General features: G+C 38.8%; 1 protein-coding gene across 1 annotated transcript in view; it reads right to left on the reverse strand.

The window, feature by feature from the left end:
- Nucleotides 1–15,106, reverse strand: part of PIK3C2G (phosphatidylinositol-4-phosphate 3-kinase catalytic subunit type 2 gamma) — a 216,234-nt gene that overhangs the window by 120,559 nt on the left and 80,569 nt on the right. The window contains exon 15 of the mRNA XM_067289854.1: nt 9,214–9,402. Coding sequence (XP_067145955.1) covers nt 9,214–9,402 — 189 coding nt within the window. The remainder of the gene's footprint in view (nt 1–9,213; nt 9,403–15,106) is intronic.

A 15,106-nucleotide genomic window follows, 5' to 3' on the forward strand; every position in this document is an offset into this window, starting at 1 on the left:
TACCACATTGGCAGCAATTATTGCTGATTGCTATCAAGAGAGAAGGAGAAGAAGTTGTAAAGGAAGTGTTCAGAAGTATAATGACACTTTTAAGTCTAATAAAATTAACTGAAGCAAAACAATACACATCCCCCACATATGCTTTGATCATCAAATTAACTGTGGGCCACATGTACACTTAGAAAACAAATGGCTGATAGTTGGATCTACTTGAAAGGCCTGCCTTCTATGCCACAATCATCTGCCACCTGTGGCACTTTCAAACTCCCCTTTAACAATACGGCTTGGTTCAGTTTTTAATATTTTGTTTGTCAGTTATGGCACATATTTGATGATGTTTTTAATAAAGTCTATAATTGTTTGCCTAATGATGAGAGGATCTTGATGGGGAGGGACAGAGGGAATACTTTATAAATAAATGATTTTAGTCCCAAATTAACCTACTGTGAAAGGGTTAATTTTTATTCTTTTTTAATTCTAGACAACCTAATAGGAGATGAAGTTGCTACTCTAATATTCACATGCCTGTTGAGTACAAATTTGAATAAAGACTGCATATTAAAAAAAATTAATTCCGTCTATATCATCCTATCATCTAATTATGCAATTGCTCCAAAAGCTTGTGTGCCAAGACGGTGCAGATAATATGAAAATTAGTCATTCCCTTTCCCTTCTTGCCTAGTTCAACAGGTTACTGAAGAGTGAAATATGTTCTTTATAGGCACCAAGTCAAGCAGAAAAATGTTATTACTTAGTTACTGCTTGTCCTTACTAGCAGCCAACATTTGAATATATCCAATGTTATGATGAGAGAAACTCCTGTATTTTTCAAGCTAAACAAGGAACAACAAAACTATTTTAATCTCAGCATTTCCAGTTAATCTAACATTTGATTTCTTTCAGATTAATTTGCCAAAATGCAAAACTAGGGCCACATCCAAGTTACCAAAAGTATTTCTATGAGATGTGATTAGAATAATGATGAGCTCAAGAGCATAGGCACTGTGGTAAAAAATCTAGAGGTCAGTGTGTTTCAGGAAACATGGCTCTTGTCACTCTTCTCTTGCATGAGATTTGGGGTAATTTATTGCTCTTGGTTACTAAACTGTTTTCTTCGGCACATAAATTTCAAGGTCGGCTTCAAGTTGAGTGGAATCATTTTGAAGGAATGACGCATCTTCATAACCACCTGACAATTTGTTAAGCCTCAAATGCAGTACCCATTGCTCTCTTGAATTTCAATGTTGCTTAGGGCCATGGGAACAATGGAAAAATATTTAATGCTATCTGTTTTACCCCATACATTTGTATTTAAGAATCTGAGCAAACATTTCATCCTCAGAAACAGCAGAGTTACAGTAATACTTACAAATTCAAACAGTATTTTATGGTACTTATGCTATTCATGCTTACATTCATAAGCTTTATTTGCTAAAAGCCACTAACACGGTAAGATCCAGAAGCTGATCTGAATAAAAACCCCTACCCTTCATGCTGCTGGAAACTCTCTCTTCTTCTGGTCTTCTAATCAATTAGGGCTAGAGGGGTTTTCCGGTGAATAATCCAGCAAACTTCTGAGTGCTGTGTCAAATCTGATTTCAGTAGTTCATAAATTACTCTTGATTAGAGGACACAATTAATTGATTTTTGTGGCTCAGTGACTGAATGCAAGAAATTGCTTTAGGCCTAGGAGAAGCAGCTTCGTAGCATGGAGATTAGGGAACAGCTGAGTGCCAGGGCTTGCTATGATGAATATGTAATGATTTACACCTCTTGAAAACTCTGCAATCAGGCAGATAAGATCACTGTATCACAGTGGAGCCAACAGCCACTACCCTAAGAAGCCCAGGCTCATCAGATCAATTTTGGCAAGGATTTGAAGCACAGACTATCACAGTCCGGAGTAGCAGCTTATGACAGTGGCTTCTGAGGGGCAGGAGATTCAGCATCCCCTCTCCCTAGCTCTTTTATGATTGTCACCAAAATCCCTTTGGAAATTTAGCTAGAAAAATAGCCTTAAAACAAAAACATTGTAACAATGCTTGTGTGACTCTTTCTTTGTATATTTTTACTACTTGAAACTATTTGGTAATTTTGACCAAGGTTTCCAATTTTTTCCAACTTTTAGTCATCTTGATTTTTTTTTCTTTTTTTCCTTGACAAAGAAGCAATTGATCAATAAATCTTAAGTGAAAAGAACTAGTCTGTTCCCCAGTCACCTGCCTGACCATGTTGGGACATATTGTAGCTTTCTTTTTTTGGTTATTTTGTTTGTCCTCTCTTCAGGTAATGCCTACTCCACAACAAGGATTGTGACTTCTTGTAAGTTTGTTCCAGGCTTATATACTGAGGAATGCTACTGAAGAAAAAGCAATATGTAAATGATGGTTGCTGTGCCTAGTCCTTAGCAACAATTCACACTGTGGGACTTCCAAATTTCCCCTTCAGAGGTTGTCTTGCAACCTGGATTCTTAAGTTATGAAACTGATTTCCTTTGATATTTAACTTCAACACCCCTTTTGCTGTTTTAAAATCACACTGTTTTATTTCTTCCTCCCTGCAATAATTCAGATGACTGACAGACATCCATTTTATAATTTCCCTCTAAGTAGTTAGGTGTCCCTTGAGACTTTACAATGACTTCTGAAAAAGCTGAATTTTGAGCTGAGTGAACAAAAACTACAGTTTGCTTTAGAAGTAAGAATAACTTAGAGTCTTTGATTCTTTTCATATAGATAACCAGTAGGGAGCTATTTGTCTAGCTATATTTTTCAGCTAAATCAGATCCACACAGAAAAGTTAATGCTGCTGCAGTGTCTGGTGGATTTGTGACATTCTCTTGAGATTTTGGCATCTGGCAAACAGTGACATGATTATAAACGAGAAATAGATGTGCAGTTTTTAACAGTTATATTATCCTAATTTTATTGCACAGTCTCAAATAGCTGGAGGATATTTGTCAGGTAAATGGAACAGTACAATTCACTACATTTTCTAGCATCTGAGAGTCTCTGCAGAGAACACCTTTCATGTGCCATCTTTTCTGCTAGAGGCTTGTAACATGCCACACAATTCTGCAATTCCCTTTACATTTTAAGTATGAACTTTAAATTCGGTTGCACTCTCACAAAAGGAAAGACTCCAGCCCCATGAAATGCATTTCATTAGATCTGTTGGAAACAATGAAGGCAGAGGTAGCAAACTGCTGGAATCAAGATAGCAATTCAAAACCCAAAGCCCTCTAACAAGTGAAGGATAGCATGTTACTGACAGCTACAACTATGCCAGGAGAGAAAGTATAGAACAACAGTTTGAAAGAACACAGAGCTAAGCTTTGGGTGACAGTTTAAGTATTTAAAAAGCAATTAGACTGTAAGAGAGAAGATATTTAAAGAATAACAGGGAACTTTGTTTTAGCATTTTTGTTACAGTTAACACTAGCAGGGTTTCTTTCCTTTTTGTCGTTGAATTTTTTTCATTCCTCTGAAGGTTTCTAAACAAAACACTGTGTGAGTGTATGAAAACTAGCAAATGGTAAGGACTGGAAGGAAGTACAGAAACAGCAAATACCATTATTAAAAAGGACACCATATTTTCACAATTTTCAATTGGAAAGAGAGTAATACATTTCCTTTTCATGGCAATAAGACATGTACACCCTCCCTCCACTGCCACACACACACCAGAAAGAACCTTTTCCTGGGTTGCAAAGTTCATGGCCAGTTATGCAAGCTACTGCTTTGGCCGATAGACTGGTAGATGGATCTGTAGAATTTACTCATGGAAAGCATACTTTAACTAATGTTCACATACAATATCTACAGGATCTTTTGACTAAAACAATAAGTAATAAATTTAAAATGTCATGGAGATCCTATGGGAAACAACACCCTATGTTGATAGAGGACAAGGGTAGGAAGAAATGAACAAGAAAGTTTACCATATGAAACCTGAATGGTTTAGAAGGTTCCCCCAACCTTGGAGACAAACTTTGTTAACTGTCATGTTAAAGCAAAACAAAAGAAAGACCAAACATGGAAAACTGTTGATTATTTACAGGTATAATTTTCTGATTAGATTACACATTTAGGTACAAAAAGCGTGCCCTACCCTACCTAGCTGTCCATTACTAGTTGTCGTGCTAAGGTCCTTCATATTTATTGGCAAGGAAGCTAACAAAGGTTATAAGTAGTGAAAAGACTAGGGAATTAATCATAGCCTGCTGCTTATTATGAAGAATTGTCTATTCCTAACAAACTAGATTACATAACATAACATAAATTATCACTAAATTTCAAGTACATTACTACAAAGCCATTTTAAAGCTTTATCAGCAGTCTTCTGTACACCAAAGTATCAAATTAAGTTTAGATTTTTGCTTTGTTCATATCTTATTTCTTTGCATAAGCCCATGTTTGCTTTCCATATTGATATACAACTACAGCCTTTAAAACCAAATAAGATACAAACAGGGAAGATACGTACTGGCAAAATAAGCTCTTGCTGTATCTTTCTGATAAATATTCTTTTGGGCATTCTGTTGTGGACTTGCAGGAAACAGTCTAAATTCTGCTTTATTAAACACATGACAATCTGATTCAACACTTCTAAAATGAATCTGGCTTTCAAAGGTGCAAGAACAAAATCTGGCCTCAAGCTAACGCATTTGATTATAATTATTGGTTAGAAAGTGAGTTTCACATATATTGGTACATATTCTAAACTCTGAAACTCAACAGACACCCTGCTACATAATGTGAAAAGCAACAATAATACCATGAAAGTCAAAGGCTGAGGGACACTCTAACCAAAAGGGTAACTTCTCTGGCCAGGGAGGGGTAGAAAGAGTCCCATGTTTCCATACCCCAACGCCTCTGCCTGCTCCATGAAGGGGATTAAGTAAGGCAGTACAAAACCCCTCTTATACCTGCATGTCCGATCTCAAGATCCTTTGATTCAGCACATGGTTTTAAGGGAATGCCCTCCTCTGTGCAGTTGCCCTGACACAGTGAGAATTTAGCAGGAAGTTTTTAGGAAAAATTGCTAAGCCTGTCAGAGAAGTAATTTCTTTACCTCAGTTGACTACTGATAAAAGTTCTCCCTTCAGAGTTGTGTTATCCTAACATAGTGCTGGAAAGTAGAATAGTTCTTTTCTGGTTGCTATTTTCAGATTCTAGCTCAAAATCAAGCCTTCCTAGCCACGATACCTGACTGCAAGAGTACTCTAGACATGCCAGAAAAAGGAGGCTGAAGCAAACATTTAGTAGGAGGCTCAGTGGGTGTTTTGAAGTCCTGCCATTTCAGATGAAATGAATATTATTGTCAGGGTATTTGCTTTTTAGGTTAATGAATATATTTTGCCTTGCATTTTAAACAATTTGAAAAGCAAAATAACCTGACAACAATTTGTAGGCACAGTTGTTCTATACATACACAAAACATAGGCATGCTAACAATACACCATATATGATGGCATTTATAACACTGTTTTTGGCTTCTCTCCATCACTAAGAAATCCCTCTGAGTAAACAAGTGTACTGGTATCATTTCCCTGGCTAGTGTGCCATGCAAAGTAGATACAGTTAGAGAAACTCTAACTCCACTAAAGTTTGGCTTTTTACCAAGCCCAGTAAGTGAAATCAACGGTAAAACACACAGGGCAGCAACAAGCACTGCTGGGTAGGAGGGACCAGCTTTATACCCTCTGCCTTAGGAAAATTTATGTTTTTCAGGCAATGGCTTATAATCACCCTTCCCTGAAATTAGAGGTAAAACTAAGAGTGTAAAATCTTATTCTGCACTCCCCCACTTCCCCCCCCCACCCCCGTCTTCATTGAGTAAAGAAACAGTCATTGGTTTTTAAATTGTTTTTTAAGCATTGGCTCCTAGAGCTATAAGAATCAATACACTTGATGCAAGTACTGGATGCAAGGTTGCTACTGAATTTATCTGTGAAATGTACCATGATTGTGTTTCCAATTTATGAAAGTTCTTCTTTTCTGATGCATTAATGAGTACGTTATCATCTGGCTGCCTTGAGATGTGCCTGCAAAGTGGAAGAGCACAAGCAGAAGGAGAAACAGAAGGAGAGACATGCTCGAAGAACAAAAAATGTGTATTGAACTCTACATTTAGATGCATTGTGAACAGCTGATTTAAAAGTTTCAGCAAATCGCAAAAAGAGTTCAAACTCAGATGTGCGATAATGGGGCTTGATCTGATGGGTCACAGTATGACTCCTCAAGCTCTGTGAGTCAGATGCTGACTTCTAACTTAGGCAATGAGGTAGCATCTCCAATAATTTTTTTCTTTTTTTTTTTTAATCCTTACAAATGTGAGCTTGAGCTTAATCATCAGGACAGATGCTTCCTCTTTACTTTGAGAAGAAGGATAATTTGGACTCCCCAGCCCAAGGCTTACAAAAGTAACTAGTGATTCCGAGTACCCTAGAGTGTGTTACGAGTAAGCAGATGCTTGCAGGAATTCAGATCTCCTTAAGACACTGCAAAATGAAGTTCCAGCAAAGGAGGCATCCAAAATCCTGGCAGGTTTGAAATTTTTAATCTTTATATATGAAGATATCATATTCAAGTGACACAACACAACATATAGCTGAACTGTGGATCTCCTTGCCACAGGATGTTCTGAATGCTGAATGCTTATGTGGAATCAAAAGTGACTGGAAAAATTAATGGAAGAAAAAAGTAAGAGTGCTATTAAATGTAAAAACTTCTGTCTCAGGAATTCCCTGAGCTGCAGATTACTGGAAACTGGGAGAGTAGCAAAGTGTCTTTATGTTTGCTACATTCTCATTGTCTTCCCCAGGCATCTGTTATTGGTCACTGTCAGAGACAGGATGTGCCGACTATCTGATTTAGTACAGCTGCTGCCACATTCCTACATTATGTTAGCCATACATGCAGACAAGGGTCAGCCCTAATTCATTTTGCTTACCTATGATTTGATAGTGATGGTAACACAAGTCCTAACAAATAAACATGGATTCATAAAGAACATTTCTTTTATACTCTGTCTGTGTTTTATATGAACATGGATCTTTCAGCTGTGTCTCAGTAATCACAAGAAATTAGAGAGCTGCTTTATTGATGATAGGGGTCAGGAAGTGAGCTGAAGAATTGTTAGAGCCAAGCATAACACAGGCTAGAGTTGAGTGAACCTTCAAAAACAGCTCAGGTTAGGGAACCCACAATTCAAAGGCAGTGCAGGTAATGGTGAAGAGAAGTTGGAACTTATCCAGTGCTACTTTACTTTTCAAAATGATTGAAATCTGAGAAAAAAAAACCAAACAGAAGAAACCTCAGCAATCCATTTATACAGAAAGTGCTCTGCCCATTCAACTCTCTCAGTTTGCATATACATGTCATCTCACAGCAGTTAAATCATGCGACCTAGACCTCTTTGAAACCAGGAAACTTGAAGGAAATGTAGGCCCTCTGCCTCTAAAGGTTAGCTTCCCGGTTGCTCATGCACCTATAAAATGCTGGGAATATGTGGAGGACAGAATTTTTTTTTAAAGACGACTTCTGTTGTGATCCAGAAGTTCTTTAAAATGCCTGTGTGAAGTAAAAACCATATTGATCTTATCTTCTGTGAGAAGGTGTAATTAAAGGGACAGACCAGCTAAGGTCCTCATCAGAAGCACTTCTTGTTCTTTGGCACCGCTCACCACTGTTGGTGCCAGCCACTCCAAACGGTGGCACTAGGAGAGACAAAGTGGTAACATCTTCCCATCTTTCCATGCCAGAGACCTTTGAGCTAGCCAGAATGAACAGCAGGAACACTGCATCCCCTACACACTGAGAAGCTCTGTGACAGGCTGAGTCGTACTAAACACCCTGTGAAACACCTCACAGGACTAGTATTCTGCGCTACACCCTGATGCAGACCTGCGTCTTCAAGGAACGCTCAAGCTCTTTTTTTGCAGAAATGCCATCCATACACAGAATCAATATTAGATACAAGGTCGCATCTGAAAGCCTGACAAGCCATCTTAAAATCTTTTGCCGTTCTGGGGTGTGGATGACAGCATGTTGCCCACATACTCCTTTATATATGGTCTTCTTATAAATTAGAAATGTATTCTAATCTTTTAATAATGGTAAATAAGATACACATGAAATGCTCCAAAACCTGATCTTTCAAGATCTTTCTTTCCATCATTCCCACTAAACAAAGAAAGGACACATGTGAAACTGCTAATATTTTAGTTCAGATATAAACCTGAGACACAGGTATACTCAGGAAATCACTGCTAGAAGGAAATAACAGTCTACGGCTAGGTTTATATTATTAAATAACTATTTTTTAATAATGTGGAGGTGAGTTACAAGTGTGTACAGTCCTTATTCATCAAGTAAAGGTATAGGTGAAGTATTTTTTTCCTAAAGGTTCTGTGTATAATGAGGAACTGAGATTGCAAAGCAGGTGCAGGTTGTGCTTACCCAGACAAGCCAGGGCTTGATAATACAACATTTGCTCAATCATATCATGCACAGGTTTAATGTTTTCACAGGTAGATCGCTTAACACAAAACACCTCCCAAGTTTTTGGAGGAAATGTAACTGCTGACACAGATTCTGTCCCCTGAGACCCAGTATTACATCATAGGTAAGACTATCTCAAACATCAAGAAAGCCTTCCAACACACAATCCAATCCCAGCATGATAAACGGGGGTGTAACACAAGGAATCACAACTGAATTTATTCGAAGTGGCTGGAACAGACTCCAAAATTTCATTCTAGCTACTTTATAAAGAGGGATTACAGGTGGGACTGCACATATTTAGATGGTATCACAATCTGGAAGCGTAGTTCAGTCCTCTTTATCTCCTATTACTGACTTCATGTCTGTACAGTAGTTTGAACATATGAAGTGCTATGTAAGTGCTAAGTATTTGAGTGATCACCTGTTACCAGAAACTGACTGAATCTGCTATATGGAATGAAATATTCTTTTCATTATCCCCAAAAATAGAAAACCTTCTCAGCCAGGAAGGCAGGGCTGGCTCATTCAACTCAAGTCATTGCAGAAGTTTCAATTACATCTTTACTTTGACTCAGAGACAGAGCTGAAAGCAGACAGTCAATGAACCAAAGCATGATACTATGCTGAGCAAATTGAAGTGCTAAATTAATCAGCGCATGACCATTCTGTTTATTATTATTTTCTGACTTGGTTATTTTTCTCTTACCTGAAAGTCAGGAGCCCAAGTGCCTCCAGAGGGTTAGAAAATCTCCATCTCCTCAACACAGCATACATTTCTGACACTGTTGTTCGATCCCAACTGGGTGCACTGCCCAGTACCAAAGGAAGGGAGCAATTTTGATTATTGCAGTAGTAACGATAAAACCATAATACTCTTCCCTTTTGCTCTGAGAGTCTGGAAGAGACGATTAGAAATTCAGTTTGAAATTAAAACCACCTGGAGCTTTGTGTAGCAACAAACTTTATTGTACAGAGGGGCCAAGCCATACAGTACACAGCTTTTTGGCTAAGTACTTGTTTTCCTTGGGGTATCATTTTCTGCAGACCAGCTCTTATAAGAAAAGTGGTACTTACACTCTGGATCTGTCAGCCTTGGGTCATATAAAAATGAAGTGTCAAAAGACAAACACATATGGTTATTTCACTTCCCAAGCATTCTCATTTTCCTTCTCCACTATCTTTGTTGTTGTTTTTATTTGTTTTCCAACAGAGACAATGAAACAGAGAAGGTGCAGATCTTCCTGGATAAATTATTGTTACATCCATCTGTTACACACCATCTCTAATTAACTGCTGTAACAACTAGGCACAGAACACTGCTAGCCATAGCTTTCATTCCTGCCCTTGCTTTGACTATTTAGTGCAGGTGTGCCTATTTTTTAGCGTATTTGTATTTAAAATGGGTTTTAGGCACATACATGCATGTGCACAAATACACAGGCACGCTCACACAGAGTGATTTTCCCTAGTATTTGTATGAATTTGAAGAGAAGGAAAGCTCATAGCAACTTCTCTGTTTGCAAGGTCTAGCATATCATGCTTCACTGCACTTACCAAAAAGAATGCAATACTGACTTCGTCACAGAGGTATCAGATAGCTGAATGACATATTGATAAAATGCTTCGTCATTACTCCATACTTCACCGCAGAGAGAAGTACCTCAGAATAATTCTTGCTATATAACCTGATTTATCAATAATTCAGATGTCTTTGCCTTGTCTATATTAAATCCTAGGTTTCAGTATCATCAGAATTCAGAAAAAGAAATTCCCTATGAGAGAAAAGCTCTGACAGTCTTAATTTGATATCAGAGCCTTCAAAGCAAACTTTGAGAGTGCAAAGTAATCTCCAGTTGACACAAATCATTATTGAAGCCAAGAGGAACATGGGCTTTTTTGGTCCTACTGAACTAGATCTGTGATCCATCTGCTTAGTTTGATTTCCTAACTGTGACATTAAGCAGACCTAGAAATTTCAGAAAAAGGGGTGAGAAATGTTGTAGAAGGCAGTGAGTAGTTTGTTTGTTTCCAGGCAAGTGTTTCATTATCTGGAAGTGTAAGCAGGACTGATAATCCAAATGTTTGCATCCCTTCCAAAGTCGTCTTCCTCCTATTTACAACAATTTGGGGCATTCTTAGCCAAATAAGCATCTTATCCCTTCTCAAATTCTGTCAAGATTGTGGCTTTCATAGCTCACAGCAATGAAGTCCATCGGCTATACAGGCACTGGAGAATTTTTCTTCTTTGAAATTTTGAAGTGCCAGGCACTCAGACTGGCTGCACAGAGATGGATATGTTTTTTTTTACTGTCACAAGAGTGAATGTTTATTCCTTTCCGCTAGCAGAATAAGCTCATAAATGCATGCAGTAGAAGAACCTACCTATGATACAAATTCCATCATGACTTTTAGTAATCATTTTAAGAAAAGTATTCTACTTGTGGTGTCAGAATTCACAGCATGTCTTTCAGGACAACAGACGCACCTCTGTGTTTGTGTGAAGCAGAATGCTCAAACAGAAAAAAAGAGTTAAAGGTAAGCCTAAGAGTCTATTGCCTATCTGTCTTGTTTTCCTTTGCATTCAGGTGGTATTCAGCAGGACAGTTCAGTTAAATGACCCCTTTTATATGTTGACTTTAAATAGAGACTTTTAAGCTTTCAAACAGCATCTTCCACACTAGACAATCTGTTGTTCAGATTAAAGCAGCTAAAGCCTCCGCTGAGCTTACAAAAGGAGATAAGAAATCAGTCCTTGTATCAGGTTTTCTAAATCACAAGTTTCTCCCCTTTACTTCACTCTAGAGGCAATGCTGTTTTCTCTTTCCATTCTTGTTCTACAGGAACTTTGATTAACATATTTTAAAGACCTGAGATGAAATTAAGGTTTTGAGATTTTCATTTTAATTTCTCAGTTGTAATAGAAGTTTACATACACATATGATAAGACATTTAAGATAGGTGGCAAAAGTATTTTGCATATATATAGCATCAGAAGATTGTTATGCTAATAAGGACATTTCTTCGGTTCAACAGGGATAAGGTGCTAATAAACCCTTTTTTTATTGACAAAAATGTGGTTTATGTTTTTTAGGTCAAGCTATTTCTGAGTTTTCTTCCATGAAATAACTACATTAAAAGATCTTATAAAAACCTAAACAATGCAGTAGTTTTCATTTCAATAATTTTCATTAATCCCTTTAGCTAAAGAAAGGAATGAGCTTTTGTGAAAGTGTTGCTAGCTGGTCTTAATTTTTATTTTGTGAGGGAAATTGTAGAAATGAGTTTAAATGCTTCTGAGCTGTTTTTGTTGTTCCAGTTCAGACAACAAAACAGAACAAGACAAAAGGAGACAAGACAGAAAAATAAAGCTAGAAAATGCAAATTTCTGTCCCCAGCAATGATTCTCACTTGCAAGTTTCTCTCCTATAGACAGACCAGCAGATTGCACAGTCTCACGGCCCTTTTTAAGACCTGGCAGACCTGTTCCACTATCCACCTGATAGCCTGTAAGTAGTATTTCTAATCAGAATTCATAGCCAATATACTCTATTGAAGACTGGTAGATAAACTAGGTTCTAACTAGGTAAGTGGCAAAAAGGAAAAGGGGAAGCTGGAAGAGAGGAAAAAGTAAGGTAGAAAGAAAATGATGAATGAAGGAAGGAAAGATGGCAAAAACAAGACTGTCATCTTCCTGCCTTCAAACCAGTCTCTGATCCTTCCACTGGGAGCCACTGTGCGCAGTCAGGCAGTATCATATTCAAAGAGCAGCCATTATTTCAGATGGCTGGTTTTCTGTGGTTTTGTATTTCAAACGTAGTAATCCTAACAGGAATCAAAGGCTTATATCTCAGCTGTTTTCAGAAGTCAGCCAAAGCTTCTGGCAGTGATTAATGAACTCTCTTGGTCCTCCCTCTCTCACCTGATTTGGTTAGGATGCCAAAGATGATGCAGCAGCGCACAGCAGAGGACTGCAGGAGTGCAATAACCATACGGTAAAGTGCACTTCCCTCCAGCCCCACTGATCTCTCCAGTGACCCGTCACTAAACAACATCCAAGGCCATAGGGACCACTGATCTGAGCCAGTTACCAGAGAGATGGGGGGGGCTCACAGACGGCTGCTGGAGAGACCATCTGTTTGGTCCAGCTACCAGAGAGACCCATGTCTGTGTAACGAGAAGAGGTCCAAGTGCCAGCAACTGGAGTGCGGCTGCGTACCCTGGGGGCTTATATGTCTGGGTGCCAGCAGCTGGGGAAAGCAGGGAGATCAGGGATCAGCTACTGAATAGACTGCCTAAGACCAACTGCTGGAGTGATTGGTATTTTGAAAATCAATACAGATATGTATGTATACATATTCATGTGTATGTATACATACGTTCCACTAGTGGGCTTTCATCCTGACCAGCCAGAGAGAAGGAACAAAACTGGTCTGTCTGTCCTGTTTATGTTTGTGGGAGTGCTGTGTGTTTATGTGGGGGCTGGTAAGGGACTGCTTTCTGTCTGTGTTGACCTGCTGCCTGGGGCCAGCTGTTTGTGTGCCGTGTGTGTGTGCCTACTGGGAAAATGCGCTCCACCTTGCTAATGGCTGGAACTGGGCACACGGAGCCACGGCAGCCTCGCATCCATCAGCAGGCTGGATGCAGCAGCCTTTAACAAGTCAGCCACATGGCTGGCTAGTTTTAACCATTATTTCTTCTTTTTCTGCAATAGCGTTAATAACATTTTCTGTCCATTTACATATTTGCTCTGCTTTCAGAAGGATCACTACAGCCTGAGAGAGCATTCTTGCATCTTCCAACCACAGATATTCATTTATTTCCAAATCATACCTGAGACTTGCAGGCCTGAAGCATCATATGGACATACTGCCACTAAATGACTGCCTAGATTCCTCTCTTTCCTTTGACATACAAAAACAAGGCAGGAAGATATCTAGAAATTTCATGATAATAATGTGCTTGGATACAAAGATATTGTTACAGGTTTTTTTAATAAGCTTCTGCTATGTCTGAAGAAAGTAAAAAAAGAAAGCCTACTTTGTCTCTGATACAGATAGAACAAAAATCACAGACTAGCAGATTCTTCCTGATCAGAAATTGCTTAATAAAAGTGGACTTTCTTCATTCCAACCTCAAACATGCCATCCTTCACCTTGATGAATTATTTGTTTGACCAGCTTGCTCATGAGATGGGATAACTGAAAACAACAAGCTGTGGAAAAAAGACAGGGCTATCTTTTTCCTCGAAGAATCTTCAGCTATGGAAGCCTTAGTAGCAGCCACAGTCATCTCTGATCTGCAAAATTCCCAGCTGCTGAAAAAAGTATTGATGACTCCTGCAAGTACCACCACCTTGAATGAACCTCTAAATAATTCATAGAATAATAGAGCATGCTGTATGGTACAGTGGAACATTCTATAATAGCAACTCCTGGGAAGGGATGTGAATGAAGAAAGCCACAGATGACTCTATAAATATGATGGAGGGGAAAACCAGAAAAAGCAAAAAGTGCCATTTCGGAATGACACTGTTAATTCTGGGAATCATCACGAATGGCCATGATCTCATTTATTTCCTTTAAAAACCTGAAAATGCCGTTGCAGACCAGACCTGTCTTGCTCAGTGTTCTGCCCTCAGCACTGACAATGGAGATGTTACTTAAGGAAAAGGGAAAGCATGGGAGCCTGGCCACTTTCTGTGGTCTCTTCCCCTTATACTTGCTCAGAATCCACAATTGTTGTATTAGGGATGCTACAGGGTCTATCCCTGCCTGATCTTTGTTGTATCCGTTTATAGATCTGTTGTCCATGAATTTGTGTATAGCCTTCATGAATGTGATGCTGTCATCTACCTCCACAACTCTCTGTGTCAGCAAGTTTTAGAGGTTCACCCCTGACTGTCTAAAGAACTACTTTCTTGTATTTGTTGCCAGCTGATCTCCTACTTGCTTCATTAAGTTTCCCTAGTTCTAATACTGTGGAATCTGATGAACAGCAATTCTGCATTCACCTTATCCAGCACCTTCATAATTTTGTAAACCTCAGTCAAACTCTGCTTGGCCTTCTCCTCTCCAAACTGAAGAGTCCCAGCCTTTTTATTCTTTCCTAGTAAGGCAGCTGCTTCATCCCCTTAATCATTTTAGTTGTCCTTCTCTGTACCTTTTCCAGCACTGCTGGGTCCTTCCTGAGTTGTGAAAACCAGCACTATGTAGCATATTCATAATACAGCATGCCAAGGTTTTAGACAGCAACAAAATGACGTTATCTGGCTTGTTTTCAACACCCTTCCTGATGCTTCCCCACATTTGGTTGGCTTTTCTGGTTGCTTGCTTCCCATTATACTCATGATTTCAGGGAAGTGTCAACAGTAATACCAAGACCTATTTCCTGAGTTGTAACAGTCAGTTCTGAGTTCAGTATCATGTAGAGATGGCTTAGATGACTTTTCCTTAGATATAGTCCCTTAAAGTATTATCCACACTGAAGCTCATCTGCAATTTTTCTGTCTGCTCAGTTTTGTGAATTCCCCTCCACTGACATAGCATTTGACTATCTGGCAGAGCTTAGTATCACCTACAGACCTGGAGATTTCACTGCCC

The sequence above is a fragment of the Apteryx mantelli genome, chromosome 1 (genome assembly GCF_036417845.1).
Source record: "Apteryx mantelli isolate bAptMan1 chromosome 1, bAptMan1.hap1, whole genome shotgun sequence".
NCBI classification, from domain to species: domain Eukaryota; kingdom Metazoa; phylum Chordata; class Aves; order Apterygiformes; family Apterygidae; genus Apteryx; species Apteryx mantelli.